An 18,462-nucleotide genomic window follows, 5' to 3' on the forward strand; every position below is an offset into this window, starting at 1 on the left:
GTTAGAGGTTAAACAAGGAAGTGTACAGCAGGGGTTAGAGGTTAAACAAGGAAGTGTACAGCAGGGGTTAGAGGTTAGACAAGGAAGTGTACAGCAGGGGTTAAAGGTTAAACAAGGAAGTGTACAGCAGGGGTTAGAGGTTAGACAAGGAAGTGTACAGCAGGGGTTAAAGGTTAAACAAGGAAGTGTACAGCAGGGGTTAGAGGTTAGACAAGGAAGTGTACAGCAGGGGTTAAAGGTTAAACAAGGAAGTGTACAGCAGGGGTTAGAGGTTAGACAAGGAAGTGGTTGAGGTCATGTCATGTGTTATTAAAAGGTCATAGTCAAGCTGGCACGCTGGGTCAGGGGCGACCTCCAACGTGGAACGACGTTACAATCTAACAAGTGGAAGGGCCACCCCGATCATCAATAATGTCACCGAGGAGGATGCTGGGAACTACACCTGTGAGGCATACATCATACACCAGGCATACATCATACACCATACACCACAAATCTGTGAAAAAAATAACAATTATAAAATAATTTCTTTCATCTCTGTTTTTATAATTTTCTGTTAATTCACAAGTGGCTGAATCTCACTGGTGAAATGATCAGAGCGAGGGAAGCAGCTCCCCTCTTTCTCAGTATGTGATGCCCATTTATCTGATGCTGTCTGAACCAAAAGAGTATAACCTGTTGCTGTGGTACCATTTGATTGATTGATGCTAGCAAGCATTTTGCCTAATCACTTTTTGTTTTAAGAATTAGCCAATAAGCATTGAGCTGAGCTCAACTGTGGGTTGTCCTGGCGTCGCAATACACACCCCTAAGGGAGGCCAATTTGGCTTTGGCTTCACACCAATCAAATAACATCGTAAGCGAAACGTCATAATTGTAAGAAAAACGTGTCAGTTTCTCGTCTGCTTGTGTTGATGTCGTGCAGTAGCTAGCTTGCCAAATCGGCCCTTTCCTAAGCCATGGATGGAAATTTGGGCTTGTGGTTTTGACTTAATTCTCTGTACAGGCCAATGATTATGATAGCGATTCTGATCTAGCCACACATTATTATATTGTGCCTCTGGCCTGAGACGATTGAAGTTCAATATGTAGCCTAGTAGCCTCACGTTAACTAGCTAGCTAACTTACCTGGTTCATTGTCGCCCATGCGAGGAAGTTAGGCTAGCAAGCATTTTAGCTAGGTGGCCTGTGAAAATGAAAACTAACAGCATACAGAGCCATCGGCCGTTTTTCCAACATGAGAGGAGGGTGGCATTGGCATTCAACTAGTCTACAAGTAGGCTGAGTCACCCCCTCAAAAAATCTTATGCACGCACGCACGCACGCACGCACACACACACACACACACACACACACACACACACACACACACACACACACACACACGCACACACACGCACACACACACACACACAGAAATCAGTACCATGGACAGCCACATGATATTTAGCAACATTAATTGGACTGAATTATTTTTGGTATCTTTAAGTTTGTTTTCAGCGTATTAAACTAAGTTTATATAGCCTAGTTGATTTGATGATGTTTACGTGTTTAAGTGTAAATGGTGCTGGAATAGCGGAGGCAGGGCTCCTGTTGTCTTTGTGCTGACTTGAGGTAACTCCGTGGGTCTGAATCACTATTTGTTTAGTAAAACTATCAAAAACATTAACTTGCTTGACCGTGCTGCAGGTCATTTAACTGTTTGTATATGCAATATTTGCTTTGTGGACTTCACCAGACAGATGTCACTTCACCTGCCCCCTCCCCTGACAATCCCACCTACAGTGATTGATTGACAGGCCAAACTTTTAAAGGGATTGTTCACCCAAATTACAAAACGACACATTGGCTCTCGACAGCAGGAGCGAAAATAAAATTTATATTTTGAAAAACAAGCATTGTGGAATTTCATATCTTGCAGTAAAACTGTAAATATGACATTCATATCAAGAGAAGACAGGGGTTTAATGGTACAAAAAGGTTATCATATAGGCCTAATATCCAAAACAACTAACAATACACTGAGTTTATACATTTTCAGTCATTTTAATTGTAAAGAAATGTTTTTCTACTCAATACCACAACAAATGTTACCAATCTGGGAGATAGTCGTTAAAGTATTCAATAATTTAGCTGTGTATTTCGGATGGAATCAAGGCATTAGAAGATGGATGGAATCAAGAACTCTAAAATAGAATTTGCTCTCTTCGGAACCCCCCAGCCCGGAACTCTTTTCCTATTTGGCTGACTACTCCATGTACTTACGGAAAACACTGCCTAAAGGAAGTAGAGCAGGCGACAAGCTTAGGTCTGCATATAGAGACCATTTTGTGTTTTCAAACATTGCCGCACGAGGGCGATACGTGCAAATTGGTGGCAGAACAAGGGAGAGTTCTTAAAGAACACCAGCAAAAAAAGCGTCTATTTACATGTTGCTTATGAGTGCATTTCACACTACTTTTGGATTATAATTGGATTTTAAGGCTCATATGAATGTCTTGCTTAATATAATGTTTGTGTCATCATCCCAAATCAACTGCATTACACTTTTAAAAAAACACTTCAACCAGTGTAATGGCTCCCAAGTGGTGCAGTGGTCTGCATCTCAGTGCTGGAGGCGTCAATGGTTCGATCCGGGGCTGTATCACAACCGGCCGTGGTCGGGAGTCCCATAGGGCGGCACACAATTGGCCCAGCGTCATCTGGGTTAGGGGACGGTTTGGCCGGGGTAGGCCGTCATTATAAAACAAGAATTTGTACTTAACTGACTTGTCTGGTTAAATAAAATGGCTCTTTGGCTAGCTTTAGCTACAGCCTATATCAATAAGAGTTAGCATTCTAGCTAACAAATACTGCACCCAAAATAGTTATTTTCCAAATATCACAACCAAATATAATCTTAGCGAGTGTTCAAGCACGAGTCAAAACATCATTGTAAGCGTATGAGAACCCCCCAAAATGATTTTGTTTGTAAGTAATAAAAACATAAATTTAGGCTATGTTGAATGAGCGCAGATGAAGATGGCTTTCTTATACCATACCCGCGCGTGCGCCATCCCGCGCAAATTGATTTTGTCGCCCCACACCAAACGCAATCACGACACGCAGGTTGAAATATCAAAACAAACTCTGAACCAATTATATTAATTTGGGGACAGGTCGAAAATCATTAAACATTTATGGCAATTTAGCTAGCTAGCTTGCATTTGCTAGCTAATTTGTCCTATTTAGCTAGCTTGCTGTTGCTAGCTAATTTGTCCTTTTTAGCTAGCTTGTTGTTGCTAGCTAATTTGTCCTATTTATCTAGCTTGCTGTTGCTAACTAATTTGTCCAGGGATAAAAACGTTGAGTTGTTATTTTACCTGAAATGCACAAGGTCCTCTGACAATTAATCCAGACATAAACCGGTCAACCGAGTCGCTTCTAGTCATCTCTCTTCCTTCCAGTCTTTTTCTTCTTTGGACATTATATTGAGATTAGCATCTAATAGTATTACCATCATGACTACTGACCTCAGTTCATCTTTCAATAAGCCACGTGAGTATAACCAATGAGGAGATGGGAGAGGCAGGACTTGCAGAGCGTTCTGCGTCACAAATAGAAGCAACTTCAATTTTAGCACCTGGCAATGCAGACGCTCGTTGTTGCTGCGCGCGAGCAGTGTGGGTGCAATGATTGAATAACATTTATGTTGAAACGCTTGCGCACGCGACGAGAGCGGTGTGGTCAGCATGTTACTGCCACCAAGAGTAGCGTGCATCTGTGCGTTATGTAAATGTGTCGTGTACTGGAAAAATATATATTCTACCCCCAAAAATATAGAATAATAAAAAAATTATAAATAAATAAGAACAAAAGATTTGAAAAAAATATATATATAAATGTATAAAGAAAATCTGGATATTCCCCACAGACTTCAAAGGGATGATTTCCACCATATATGGTTAAATAGAGGCGTTTCGAAATGCAAATACCCTAGGTCGTGCACGAGCACTGAGGCTGAAAACATTTTGTATTTATTAATGGTTATCTCCTATCGGTGTACATATGACGCTCGTAGGATTGTTTGATAAATTACACTTTTTTTTATGTAATATTTTAGAATAGTTTCTACGCAATATTGATACATGAGGCCCCTGGTAAATATAATGGACAATCTGTGCTGAAGGGCTGGTCTTCAATAGGGCACAGTGACAGACTGCATACTACGTACGGACTGGGCTGTGGCGAAGAGAAAACAGACAGTCAGTTTCGTTTTCCAAATCTCAACGTCAGGGGAATACCAGCAGGACCATATAAAATATTCAGCTCATACCGGACAATATCATAACCACACAAACAGATCATTTGTTCTTCGACAGCATTTTGTTTTCATTTGTTCTCCGACATTGACGATCATGAGCACAGGTAGGCAATGAATACTTTTAATGTACTTTCTTTTATCCTATTATGCCGTTTTTTTTGGACATATGATCTGTGATCTAGCTTGGTTGTTTATTTATTTATTTACACAAAGGAAGTAGGCCTATTTATATGCATTATTCAGGAAAGTTATTTAATAGCTAAGCTCTTGCTGCACTATCCGAACCAGTCCGGTCCTGTCTAAGTGCGTGTGTGTTGCTTGCGTACCTGCGCTTGCATGTTTGTCTATGTGTGTGTGCGTGCTTGTTATTGTGTGTGTGTGTGTGCGCGCGCGTGTGTAACCCAGACTGGACACCCACCCTGTGGTCAGAGTGTTTTGAGGAAATGTTGGATGAGGAGTTGGACAGCAGTGACCAGTGGGCCTTCCACTTCAACTATGGCCTGGCAGAAGCACTCACCGAGGAGGAGAGGAGGAGAGGATGGAGGGTGTACAGCCACTGTGCCAATGGACGGTAGGTATCTCTTTCTTATACTGTCATCGTCTTTATGCTTGTTATGTGTTGTGTATGCCTGTGGTTTCTCGACTCAGTTCCACATAGAGCTCACACTTTCAGAAGATTGGCACTGCAGCACCAGTGGAAACTGACCACTTGTCTAAAATGTATGGATAGACATTCTTTCATTCAAATGCTCTCTCTCTCCCCCTCTACTTCTCTCCCTCTCTCTCTCCCCCTCTCTGTCCCCGTCTCTCTCTCCCCCTCCACCTCTCCCCCTCTACCTCTCCCCCTCTCTCCCCCTCTACCTCTCCCCCTCTCTGTCCCCGTCTCTCTCCCCATCTCTCCCCCTCCACCTCTCCCTCTCTCCACCTCTCCCCTCTCTCTCTCCACCTCTCTCTCCCCCTCTACCTCTCCCCCTCTCTGTCCCTGTCTCTCTCCCCATCTCTCCCTCTCTCTCCCCCTCCACCTCTCCCTCTCTCCACCTCTCCCCTCTCTCTCTCCACCTCTCTCTCCCCCTCTACCTCTCCCCCTCTCTGTCCCTGTCTCTCTCCCCATCTCTCCCTCTCTCTCCCCCCCTCTCTCCCCCTCCACCTCTCCCCACCTCTCCCCTCTCTCTCTCCACCTGTCCCCTCTCTCTCTCCACCTCTCCCCCTCCACCTCTCCCTCTCTCTCCCCCTCTCTCCCCCTCTACCTCTCTCCCTCAGGTTCCAGTGTGGTGAGTGCTCTAAGACGTGGTGGTCGGCGCGGGTGGTGCTAGTGTTCCGGTACCGTCTGCGGGATACGACAGCCAGGGGGACCGTGCTGATGCGGCCGTACGGCCAGGCATGCAAACGCTGCCGGGAAGAGTTTGAACTCCCAGGTTTCTCCCAGGACGAGGTGGAGGAGGCACTGCTTGGATTGTTTGGAAAAATTAAGAAGAACTGCTACGACGAGGATGAGGAGGATGATGAGGAGGATGATGAGGATGATGATGAGGAAGATGAGGAGGATGAGGAGGACGAGGAGGAGGATGAGGAGGAGGATGAGGAGGAGGAAGAAGAGGATGGGTCAGAGAAGGTGTCGAGGAGGCCCCATGAGAAAGCCCTGTGTGAAGCCTGCAGACTGGGCATCTGCTGTCAAGAGTAGAGAAAAAGAGAGAAAGTGTGTGTGTGTGTGTGTGTGTGTGTGTGTGTGTGTGTGTGTGTGTGTGTGTGTGTGTGTGTGTGTGTGTGTGTGTGTGTGTGTGTGTGTGTGTGTGTGTGTGTGTGTGTGTGTGTGTGTGTGACAGTGGGGGGAACATATATCCTAATGCTGTCTAGAAGTGGTTGTAAAAATATTAAGAACAGCATGATCTATATTGTGCCTATGGACTCCATACAATCTTTATGTAGCCTAATGTAATGTACTATCGTTGGCCAATAGCAATGACCTAATATTTTATCCTTAACTTACTTGTACTTTGGAGTTGTGTAGTAAGCATCTATTATGTGTAATAAACATACAAAATGGGAAGACTTTCATGTGTTTCGAGTGTTTTTTATGTCAATGGTTTGGGGAAATTTGAGGCACGTTTACCAACCTTTCTAAACAATCTTTGAGACAGAGTACACGGAGACGAATACATTTATTGACCAATCAGGTGTAAGTGGCCAGAGACAGCTTGCGCTGCGCATGCGTATGATGCCTCTTCCTGGCAGCAATAACAACAGAAACAGCAGCATCTCGAATCATTACTCATAATAACTGAGGTTGGAGAGAAAGAAAGGAAGGATGGTGGGTAGTCGAGAAGGAAAATAATGAAATAACGGTATTCTGCCCGTGTGAATGTTTGGATGTCCGACTGGTGACCAAGTGAATCGATAGTGGTGTAAGTAGTAGATTGATAGCTAGCTAAGTAACGTTACATTCTGTCAGCTAGATGCTGTATCATTATCTAGCTTGTTAGCTAACGTTAGCTGTTTTAGACAGTTGTAGCTAGGTAGCCTTAATGATTTAACAACACTAAATTGAGAGGCCAACAACGATGTACTCTCTATGTATCTAGCTACCTAGCTCTTACCATTTAAACCATACAACAACAAAAAAATTGCCCCAAAAAATAAACAGCCCTGGCATCAGCTTGAACCAGCCTGGCATCAGTTTGAACCAGCCTGGCATCAGCTTGAACCAGCCTGGCATCAGCTTGAACCAGCCTGGCATCACTTTGAACCAGCCTGGCATCACATATAGATATTCACGTCAGCCAGTTCTGTAGCAGAACGGTGGTGGGTAACTAACTAATTAGCCATGTAGCTAGCTAGCGATGACCAACGCCATATAGACAGAAATACACGGCTCTGGCTATGATTATAATTCTTAGTTAGTCACTAGCTAACAAGTGATAGAGTCTGTCCATGCTAGCCTGTTGAAAGAGCCAGAGACCAAGGAATAAAGCAATTAGCCAGACTAGGCTACATGGGGGAGTGGAGTTTAGTCCGCTACATGGTGTGTTGCCTGGACACAACCATATACAGCGTCAGACAGGGTGTTTTTTTAGCTAGCTAGCTAACCCTTATGTTGAGTCTGATCCTTAAACCTCAACTCTGAAGAAGGCACTGCGTTGCCGAAACGTTGGTTGCTATACCCATTCAACTTTTGGGAGCATAGTTAGAGTGTGTGACTTTCCATATTTCTTTATAGAGTCTGACACTTAGCACACTGTGTATTGTTCTTGGGATTTCATCCATGGTGTGAAAATTGAAGTAGCTACATGTGTTGGGCCAACTTAACCATGATAAGCTTATGAACACTGTGTTATAAATGCTATGTTATGAACACTTATAAGCTATGTGTTGTAAACACACCATGTCACCAAAGCAAGTGGTTGTTATGGTGGATCACTTTTGGTAAACTGTGATTTGTTTTGAATCCATGTCAGGATGATATAACGCTGTTGACATGAGAAGAGGAGAGGGAGGTGAAGAGAAGGAGGTGAAGAGAAGGGGAGAGGTAGGTAAAGAGAAGGGGAGAGGGAGGTGAAGAGAAGGGGAGAGGGAGGTGAAGAGAAGGGGAGAGGGAGGTGAAGAGAAGGGGAGAGGGAGGTGAAGAGAAGGGGAGAGGGAGGTGAAGAGAAGGGGAGAGGGAGGTGAAGAGAAGGGGAGAGGGAGGTGAAGAGAAGGGGAGAGGGAGGTGAAGAGAAGAGGAGAGGGAGGTGAAGAGAAGGGGAGAGGGAGGTGAAGAGAAGGGGAGAGGGAGGTGAAGAGAAGGGGAGAGGGAGGTGAAGAGAAGGGGAGAGGGAGGTGAAGAGAAGAGGAGAGGGAGGTGAAGAGAAGAGGAGAGGGAGGTGAAGAGAAGAGGAGAGGGAGGTGAAGAGAAGGGGAGAGGGAGGTGAAGAGAAGGGGAGAGGGAGGTGAAGAGAAGGGGAGAGGGAGGTGAAGAGAAGGGGAGAGGGAGGTGAAGAGAAGGGGAGAGGGAGGTGAAGAGAAGGGGAGAGGGAGGTGAAGAGAAGGGGAGAGGGAGGTGAAGAGAAGAGGAGAGGGAGGTGAAGAGAAGGGGAGAGGGAGGTGAAGAGAAGGGGAGAGGGAGGTGAAGAGAAGGGGAGAGGGAGGTGAAGAGAAGAGGAGAGGGAGGTGAAGAGAAGAGGAGAGGGAGGTGAAGAGAACATCCTTGAGATGTTTCTACAACTTGATTGGAGTCCACCTGTGGTAAATTCAATTGATTGGACATGATTTGGAAAGGCACTAACCTGTCTATATAAGGTCCCACAGTTGACAGTGCATGTCAGAGCAAAAACCAAGCAATGAGGACAAAGGAATTGTCCGTAGAGCTCCGAGACAGGATTGTGTCGAGAAACAGATCTGGGGAAGGGTACCAAAAAATGTCTGCAGCATTGAAGGTCCCCAAGAACACAGTGGCCTCCATAATTCTTAAATGGAAGAATTTTAGAACCACCAAGACCCGTCCTAGAGCTGGCCGCCCGGCCAAACTGTGCAATTGGGGGAGAAGGGCCTTGGTGACCAAGAACCCGATGGTCACTGACAGAACTCCAGAGTTCCTCTGTGGAGATGGGATAACCTTCCAGAAGGAAAACCATCTCTGCAGCACTCCACCAATCTGCAGCACTTCACCAATCAGGCATTTATGGTAGAGTGGCCAGGCGGAAGCCATTCTTCAGCAAGGCACATGATAGCCCGCTTGGAGTTTGCCAAAAGGCACCTAAAGACTCTCAGACCATGAGAAACAAGATTCTCTGGTCTGATGAAACCAAGGTTGAACTCTTTTGTCAGAATGCCAAGCTTCACGTCTGGAGGAAACCTGGCACCATCCCTACGGTGAAGCATGGTTGTGGCAGCATCATGCTGTGGGGATGTTTTTCAGCGCAGGGACTGGGAGTCAGGATCGAGGGAAAGATGAACGGAACAAAGTACAGAGAGATCCTTGATGCAAATCTGCTCCAGAGCGCTCACAACCTTAGACTGGCGTAAAGGTTCACCTTCCAACAGGACAACGACAATAATCACACAGCCAAGACAACACAGGAGTGGGTTTGGGACAAGTCTCTGAATGTCCTTGAGTGGCCAAGCCAGAGCTCAGACATGAACCCGATCGAACATCTCTGGAGACCTGAAAATAGCTGTGCAGCGACGCTCCCCATCCAACTTGACAGAGCTTGAGAGGATCTGCAGAGAAGAACGGGAGAAACTCCCTAAATACAGGTGTACCAAGCTTGTAGCGTCATACCCAACAAGACTCAAGGCTGTAATCGCTGCCAAAGGTGCTTCAACAAAGTACTGAGTAAAGGGTCTGAATACTTATGTAAATATGATATTTCAGTCATTCAAGGGTTTTTCTTTATTTTTACTGTTTTCTACATTGTAAAATAGTAGTGAAGACATCAAGTAGGAAATAACACATGGAATCATGTAGTAATCAAAAAAGTGTTAAACATATCAAAATACATTTTATATTTTATATTCTCCAAAGTAGCCACCCTTTGCCTTGATAGCAGCTTTGTACACTCTTGGCATTCTCACAACCAGCTTCACCTGGAATGTTTTTCCAACCGTCTTGAAGGCGTTCCCACATATGCAGTCCAACTCATCCCAAACCATCTCAATTGGGTTGAGGTCAGGTGATTGTGGAGGCCAGGTCATCTGATGCAGCACTCCATCACTCTCCTTGGTCAAATAGACCTTACACAGCCTGGAGGTGTGTTGGGTCATTTGTCCTGTTGAAAAACAAATGATTGTCCCACTAAGCGCAAACCAGATGGGATGGCATATCGCTGTAGAATTCTGTGGTAGCCATGCTGGTTAAGTTTGCCTTGAATTATAAATAAATCACAGACAGTGTCACCAGCAAAGCACACCATCACGTCTCCTCCATGCTTCACGGTGGGAACCACACATGCTGAGATCATCCGTTCACCTACTCTGTGACTCAAAGACACAGCGGTTGGAACCAAAAATCACAAATTTGCACTCATCAGACCAAAGGACAGATTTCCACCTGTATAATGTCCATTGCTCGTGTTTCTTGGCCCAAGCAAGTCTCTTCTTATTATTGGTGTCCTTTGGTAGTGGTTTCTTTGCAGCAATTCGACCATGAAGGCCTGATTCACCCAGTCTCCTCTGAACAGTTGATGTTGAGATGTGTCTGCTACTTGAACTCTGTGAAGCATTTATTTGGGCTGCAATTTCTGAGGCTGGTAACTCTAATGAATTTATCCTCTGCAGCAGAGGTAACTCTGGGTCTTCCTTTCCTGTGGCGGTCCTCATGAGAGCCAGTTTCATCATAGCCCTTGATGATTTTTGCGACAGCACTTGAAGAAACTTTCAAAGTTCTAGAAATGTTCCGCACTGACTGACCTTCATGTCTTTAAGTAATGATGGACTGTCATTTCTCTTTGCTTATTTGAGCTGTTCTTGCCATAAATAACATGGACCTGATATTTTACCAAATAGGGTCATCTTCTGTATACTTCCCATACCTTGTCACAACACAAGTGATTGGCTCAAACGCATTAAGAAGGAAAGAAAATCCACAAATTAACTTTAACAATGCACACCTGTTAATTGAAATGCATTCCAAATCAAATCAAATCAAATTTTATTTGTCACATACACATGGTTAGCAGATGTTAATGCGAGTGTAGCGAAATGCTTGTGCTTCTAGTTCCGACAATGCAGTAATAACCAACAAGTAATCTAACCTAACAATTCCACAACTACTACCTTATACACACAAGTGTAAAGGGATAAAGAATATGCACATTTCTTGTTAACAAACTATAGTTTTGGCAAGTCGGTTAGGACATCTACTTTGTGCATGACACAAGTAATTTTCCCAACAATTGTTTACAGACAGATTATTTCACTTATTATTCACTGTATCACAATTCCAGTGTGTCAGAAGTTTACATACACTAAGTTGACTGTGCCTTTAAACAGCTTGGAAAATTCCAAAAAATGATGTCATGGCTTTAGAAGCTTCTGATAGGCTAATTGACATAAGTTGAGTCAATTGGAGGTGTACCTGTGGATGTATTTCAAGGCCTACCTTCAAACTCAGTGCCTCTTTGCTTGACATCATGGGAAAATCAAAAGAAATCAGCCAAGATTTATTCCCTGTGGAACTGGGTCCTAGACTTCCTGATGGGCCGACCCCAGGTGGTCCTCAACACGGGGGCCCCACAGGGGTGTGTGCTCAGTCCCCTCCTCTACTCCCTGTTCACCCATGACTGCGTGGTTAGACAAGGAAGTGGTTGAGGTCATGTCATGTGTTATTAAAAGGTCATAGTCAAGCTGGCACGCTGGGTCAGGGGCGACCTCCAACGTGGAACGACGTTACAATCTAACAAGTGGAAGGGCCACCCCGATCATCAATAATGTCACCGAGGAGGATGCTGGGAACTACACCTGTGAGGCATACATCATACACCAGGCATACATCATACACCATACACCACAAATCTGTGAAAAAAATAACAATTATAAAATAATTTCTTTCATCTCTGTTTTTATAATTTTCTGTTAATTCACAAGTGGCTGAATCTCACTGGTGAAATGATCAGAGCGAGGGAAGCAGCTCCCCTCTTTCTCAGTATGTGATGCCCATTTATCTGATGCTGTCTGAACCAAAAGAGTATAACCTGTTGCTGTGGTACCATTTGATTGATTGATGCTAGCAAGCATTTTGCCTAATCACTTTTTGTTTTAAGAATTAGCCAATAAGCATTGAGCTGAGCTCAACTGTGGGTTGTCCTGGCGTCGCAATACACACCCCTAAGGGAGGCCAATTTGGCTTTGGCTTCACACCAATCAAATAACATCGTAAGCGAAACGTCATAATTGTAAGAAAAACGTGTCAGTTTCTCGTCTGCTTGTGTTGATGTCGTGCAGTAGCTAGCTTGCCAAATCGGCCCTTTCCTAAGCCATGGATGGAAATTTGGGCTTGTGGTTTTGACTTAATTCTCTGTACAGGCCAATGATTATGATAGCGATTCTGATCTAACCACACATTATTATATTGTGCCTCTGGCCTGAGACGATTGAAGTTCAATATGTAGCCTAGTAGCCTCACGTTAACTAGCTAGCTAACTTACCTGGTTCATTGTCGCCCATGCGAGGAAGTTAGGCTAGCAAGCATTTTAGCTAGGTGGCCTGTGAAAATGAAAACTAACAGCATACAGAGCCATCGGCCGTTTTTCCAACATGAGAGGAGGGTGGCATTGGCATTCAACTAGTCTACAAGTAGGCTGAGTCACCCCCTCAAAAAATCTTATGCACGCACGCACGCACGCACGCACACACACACACACACACACACACACACACACGCACACACACGCACACACACACACACACACACAGAAATCAGTACCATGGACAGCCACATGATATTTAGCAACATTAATTGGACTGAATTATTTTTGGTATCTTTAAGTTTGTTTTCAGCGTATTAAACTAAGTTTATATAGCCTAGTTGATTTGATGATGTTTACGTGTTTAAGTGTAAATGGTGCTGGAATAGCGGAGGCAGGGCTCCTGTTGTCTTTGTGCTGACTTGAGGTAACTCCGTGGGTCTGAATCACTATTTGTTTAGTAAAACTATCAAAAACATTAACTTGCTTGACCGTGCTGCAGGTCATTTAACTGTTTGTATATGCAATATTTGCTTTGTGGACTTCACCAGACAGATGTCACTTCACCTGCCCCCTCCCCTGACAATCCCACCTACAGTGATTGATTGACAGGCCAAACTTTTAAAGGGATTGTTCACCCAAATTACAAAACGACACATTGGCTCTCGACAGCAGGAGCGAAAATAAAATTTATATTTTGAAAAACAAGCATTGTGGAATTTCATATCTTGCAGTAAAACTGTAAATATGACATTCATATCAAGAGAAGACAGGGGTTTAATGGTACAAAAAGGTTATCATATAGGCCTAATATCCAAAACAACTAACAATACACTGAGTTTATACATTTTCAGTCATTTTAATTGTAAAGAAATGTTTTTCTACTCAATACCACAACAAATGTTGGGGCGGCAGGGTAGCCTAGTGGTTAGAGCGTTGGACTAGTAACCGAAAGGTTGCAAGTTCAAATCCCCGAGCTGACAAGGTACAAATCTGTCGTTCTGCCCCTGAACAGGCAGTTAACCCACTGTTCCTAGGCCGTCATTGAAAATAAGAATTTGTTCTTAACTGACTTGCCTAGTTAAATAAAGGTAAAATAAAAAAAATAAATAAAAAAAATGTTACCAATCTGGGAGATAGTCGTTAAAGTATTCAATAATTTAGCTGTGTATTTCGGATGGAATCAAGGCATTAGAAGATGGATGGAATCAAGAACTCTAAAATAGAATTTGCTCTCTTCGGAACCCCCCAGCCCGGAACTCTTTTCCTATTTGGCTGACTACTCCATGTACTTACGGAAAACACTGCCTAAAGGAAGTAGAGCAGGCGACAAGCTTAGGTCTGCATATAGAGACCATTTTGTGTTTTCAAACATTGCCGCACGAGGGCGATACGTGCAAATTGGTGGCAGAACAAGGGAGAGTTCTTAAAGAACACCAGCAAAAAAAGCGTCTATTTACATGTTGCTTATGAGTGCATTTCACACTACTTTTGGATTATAATTGGATTTTAAGGCTCATATGAATGTCTTGCTTAATATAATGTTTGTGTCATCATCCCAAATCAACTGCATTACACTTTTAAAAAAACACTTCAACCAGTGTAATGGCTCCCAAGTGGTGCAGTGGTCTGCATCTCAGTGCTGGAGGCGTCAATGGTTCGATCCGGGGCTGTATCACAACCGGCCGTGGTCGGGAGTCCCATAGGGCGGCACACAATTGGCCCAGCGTCATCTGGGTTAGGGGACGGTTTGGCCGGGGTAGGCCGTCATTATAAAACAAGAATTTGTACTTAACTGACTTGTCTGGTTAAATAAAATGGCTCTTTGGCTAGCTTTAGCTACAGCCTATATCAATAAGAGTTAGCATTCTAGCTAACAAATACTGCACCCAAAATAGTTATTTTCCAAATATCACAACCAAATATAATCTTAGCGAGTGTTCAAGCACGAGTCAAAACATCATTGTAAGCGTATGAGAACCCCCCAAAATGATTTTGTTTGTAAGTAATAAAAACATAAATTTAGGCTATGTTGAATGAGCGCAGATGAAGATGGCTTTCTTATACCATACCCGCGCGTGCGCCATCCCGCGCAAATTGATTTTGTCGCCCCACACCAAACGCAATCACGACACGCAGGTTGAAATATCAAAACAAACTCTGAACCAATTATATTAATTTGGGGACAGGTCGAAAATCATTAAACATTTATGGCAATTTAGCTAGCTAGCTTGCATTTGCTAGCTAATTTGTCCTATTTAGCTAGCTTGCTGTTGCTAGCTAATTTGTCCTTTTTAGCTAGCTTGTTGTTGCTAGCTAATTTGTCCTATTTATCTAGCTTGCTGTTGCTAACTAATTTGTCCAGGGATAAAAACGTTGAGTTGTTATTTTACCTGAAATGCACAAGGTCCTCTGACAATTAATCCAGACATAAACCGGTCAACCGAGTCGCTTCTAGTCATCTCTCTTCCTTCCAGTCTTTTTCTTCTTTGGACATTATATTGAGATTAGCATCTAATAGTATTACCATCATGACTACTGACCTCAGTTCATCTTTCAATAAGCCACGTGAGTATAACCAATGAGGAGATGGGAGAGGCAGGACTTGCAGAGCGTTCTGCGTCACAAATAGAAGCAACTTCAATTTTAGCACCTGGCAATGCAGACGCTCGTTGTTGCTGCGCGCGAGCAGTGTGGGTGCAATGATTGAATAACATTTATGTTGAAACGCTTGCGCACGCGACGAGAGCGGTGTGGTCAGCATGTTACTGCCACCAAGAGTAGCGTGCATCTGTGCGTTATGTAAATGTGTCGTGTACTGGAAAAATATATATTCTACCCCCAAAAATATAGAATAATAAAAAAATTATAAATAAATAAGAACAAAAGATTTGAAAAAAATATATATATAAATGTATAAAGAAAATCTGGATATTCCCCACAGACTTCAAAGGGATGATTTCCACCATATATGGTTAAATAGAGGCGTTTCGAAATGCAAATACCCTAGGTCGTGCACGAGCACTGAGGCTGAAAACATTTTGTATTTATTAATGGTTATCTCCTATCGGTGTACATATGACGCTCGTAGGATTGTTTGATAAATTACACTTTTTTTAATGTAATATTTTAGAATAGTTTCTACGCAATATTGATACATGAGGCCCCTGGTAAATATAATGGACAATCTGTGCTGAAGGGCTGGTCTTCAATAGGGCACAGTGACAGACTGCATACTACGTACGGACTGGGCTGTGGCGAAGAGAAAACAGACAGTCAGTTTCGTTTTCCAAATCTCAACGTCAGGGGAATACCAGCAGGACCATATAAAATATTCAGCTCATACCGGACAATATCATAACCACACAAACAGATCATTTGTTCTTCGACAGCATTTTGTTTTCATTTGTTCTCCGACATTGACGATCATGAGCACAGGTAGGCAATGAATACTTTTAATGTACTTTCTTTTATCCTATTATGCCGTTTTTTTTGGACATATGATCTGTGATCTAGCTTGGTTGTTTATTTATTTATTTACACAAAGGAAGTAGGCCTATTTATATGCATTATTCAGGAAAGTTATTTAATAGCTAAGCTCTTGCTGCACTATCCGAACCAGTCCGGTCCTGTCTAAGTGCGTGTGTGTTGCTTGCGTACCTGCGCTTGCATGTTTGTCTATGTGTGTGTGCGTGCTTGTTATTGTGTGTGTGTGTGTGCGCGCGCGTGTGTAACCCAGACTGGACACCCACCCTGTGGTCAGAGTGTTTTGAGGAAATGTTGGATGAGGAGTTGGACAGCAGTGACCAGTGGGCCTTCCACTTCAACTATGGCCTGGCAGAAGCACTCACCGAGGAGGAGAGGAGGAGAGGATGGAGGGTGTACAGCCACTGTGCCAATGGACGGTAGGTATCTCTTTCTTATACTGTCATCGTCTTTATGCTTGTTATGTGTTGTGTATGCCTGTGGTTTCTCGACTCAGTTCCACATAGAGCTCACACTTTCAGAAGATTGGCACTGCAGCACCAGTGGAAACTGACCACTTGTCTAAAATGTATGGATAGACATTCTTTCATTCAAATGCTCTCTCTCTCCCCCTCTACTTCTCTCCCTCTCTCTCTCCCCCTCTCTGTCCCCGTCTCTCTCTCCCCCTCCACCTCTCCCCCTCTACCTCTCCCCCTCTCTCCCCCTCTACCTCTCCCCCTCTCTGTCCCCGTCTCTCTCCCCATCTCTCCCCCTCCACCTCTCCCTCTCTCCACCTCTCCCCTCTCTCTCTCCACCTCTCTCTCCCCCTCTACCTCTCCCCCTCTCTGTCCCTGTCTCTCTCCCCATCTCTCCCTCTCTCTCCCCCTCCACCTCTCCCTCTCTCCACCTCTCCCCTCTCTCTCTCCACCTCTCTCTCCCCCTCTACCTCTCCCCCTCTCTGTCCCTGTCTCTCTCCCCATCTCTCCCTCTCTCTCCCCCCCTCTCTCCCCCTCCACCTCTCCCCACCTCTCCCCTCTCTCTCTCCACCTGTCCCCTCTCTCTCTCCACCTCTCCCCCTCCACCTCTCCCTCTCTCTCCCCCTCTCTCCCCCTCTACCTCTCTCCCTCAGGTTCCAGTGTGGTGAGTGCTCTAAGACGTGGTGGTCGGCGCGGGTGGTGCTAGTGTTCCGGTACCGTCTGCGGGATACGACAGCCAGGGGGACCGTGCTGATGCGGCCGTACGGCCAGGCATGCAAACGCTGCCGGGAAGAGTTTGAACTCCCAGGTTTCTCCCAGGACGAGGTGGAGGAGGCACTGCTTGGATTGTTTGGAAAAATTAAGAAGAACTGCTACGACGAGGATGAGGAGGATGATGAGGAGGATGATGAGGATGATGATGAGGAAGATGAGGAGGATGAGGAGGACGAGGAGGAGGATGAGGAGGAGGATGAGGAGGAGGAAGAAGAGGATGGGTCAGAGAAGGTGTCGAGGAGGCCCCATGAGAAAGCCCTGTGTGAAGCCTGCAGACTGGGCATCTGCTGTCAAGAGTAGAGAAAAAGAGAGAAAGTGTGTGTGTGTGTGTGTGTGTGTGTGTGGTGTGTGTGTGTGTGTGTGTGTGTGTGTGTGTGTGTGTGTGTGTGTGTGTGTGTGTGTGTGTGTGTGTGTGTGTGTGTGTGTGTGTGTGTGTGACAGTGGGGGGAACATATATCCTAATGCTGTCTAGAAGTGGTTGTAAAAATATTAAGAACAGCATGATCTATATTGTGCCTATGGACTCCATACAATCTTTATGTAGCCTAATGTAATGTACTATCGTTGGCCAATAGCAATGACCTAATATTTTATCCTTAACTTACTTGTACTTTGGAGTTGTGTAGTAAGCATCTATTATGTGTAATAAACATACAAAATGGGAAGACTTTCATGTGTTTCGAGTGTTTTTTATGTCAATGGTTTGGGGAAATTTGAGGCACGTTTACCAACCTTTCTAAACAATCTTTGAGACAGAGTACACGGAGACGAATACATTTATTGACCAATCAGGTGTAAGTGGCCAGAGACAGCTTGCGCTGCGCATGCGTATGATGCCTCTTCCTGGCAGCAATAACAACAGAAACAGCAGCATCTCGAATCATTACTCATAATAACTGAGGTTGGAGAGAAAGAAAGGAAGGATGGTGGGTAGTCGAGAAGGAAAATAATGAAATAACGGTATTCTGCCCGTGTGAATGTTTGGATGTCCGACTGGTGACCAAGTGAATCGATAGTGGTGTAAGTAGTAGATTGATAGCTAGCTAAGTAACGTTACATTCTGTCAGCTAGATGCTGTATCATTATCTAGCTTGTTAGCTAACGTTAGCTGTTTTAGACAGTTGTAGCTAGGTAGCCTTAATGATTTAACAACACTAAATTGAGAGGCCAACAACGATGTACTCTCTATGTATCTAGCTACCTAGCTCTTACCATTTAAACCATACAACAACAAAAAAATTGCCCCAAAAAATAAACAGCCCTGGCATCAGCTTGAACCAGCCTGGCA

At 44.3% G+C, this 18,462-nt stretch overlaps 2 protein-coding genes across 7 annotated transcripts; both read left to right on the forward strand.

Annotated features, from left to right (window-relative positions):
- The first annotated feature begins 279 nt into the window (after positions 1–279).
- LOC129830743 (receptor-transporting protein 3-like) lies at positions 280–6,353 on the forward strand. Its single transcript, XM_055893432.1, has 3 exons — positions 280–4,407; positions 4,709–4,874; positions 5,564–6,353. Exons 1-3 carry the CDS (start codon positions 4,398–4,400, stop codon positions 5,982–5,984), a joined length of 597 nt encoding a protein of 198 aa, XP_055749407.1. The 5' UTR covers positions 280–4,397; the 3' UTR covers positions 5,985–6,353.
- Positions 6,354–6,512: 159 nt separating this feature from the next.
- LOC129830742 (receptor-transporting protein 3-like) lies at positions 6,513–17,842 on the forward strand. Of its 6 annotated transcripts, none has more exons than XM_055893428.1 (4): positions 6,513–6,611; positions 7,756–7,826; positions 16,199–16,364; positions 17,054–17,842. In XM_055893428.1, the coding sequence occupies exons 3-4, from the start codon at positions 16,237–16,239 to the stop codon at positions 17,472–17,474; spliced, it is 549 nt and encodes a 182-aa protein (XP_055749403.1). In that variant the 5' UTR covers positions 6,513–6,611; positions 7,756–7,826; positions 16,199–16,236; the 3' UTR covers positions 17,475–17,842. The 6 variants fall into 6 exon arrangements, with proteins under 6 accessions (XP_055749403.1, XP_055749406.1, XP_055749402.1 ...); XM_055893427.1 differs by lacking the exon at positions 6,513–6,611 and adding an exon at positions 6,618–6,705; XM_055893431.1 differs by lacking the exon at positions 7,756–7,826 and having other exon boundaries at positions 6,536–6,611.
- The last annotated feature ends 620 nt before the right edge of the window (positions 17,843–18,462 follow it).

The sequence above is a fragment of the Salvelinus fontinalis genome, chromosome 32 (assembly GCF_029448725.1).
Source record: "Salvelinus fontinalis isolate EN_2023a chromosome 32, ASM2944872v1, whole genome shotgun sequence".
NCBI classification, from domain to species: Eukaryota; Metazoa; Chordata; class Actinopteri; order Salmoniformes; family Salmonidae; genus Salvelinus; species Salvelinus fontinalis.

Excerpts from the sequence above, each read along its gene's own strand:
- LOC129830743 (XM_055893432.1), top strand. Across the intron at positions 4,875-5,563 it reads AGCCACTGTGCCAATGGACG|GTTCCAGTGTGGTGAGTGCT; the intron begins GTAGGTATCTCT and ends TCTCTCCCTCAG.
- LOC129830742 (XM_055893426.1), top strand. Across the intron at positions 16,365-17,053 it reads AGCCACTGTGCCAATGGACG|GTTCCAGTGTGGTGAGTGCT; the intron begins GTAGGTATCTCT and ends TCTCTCCCTCAG.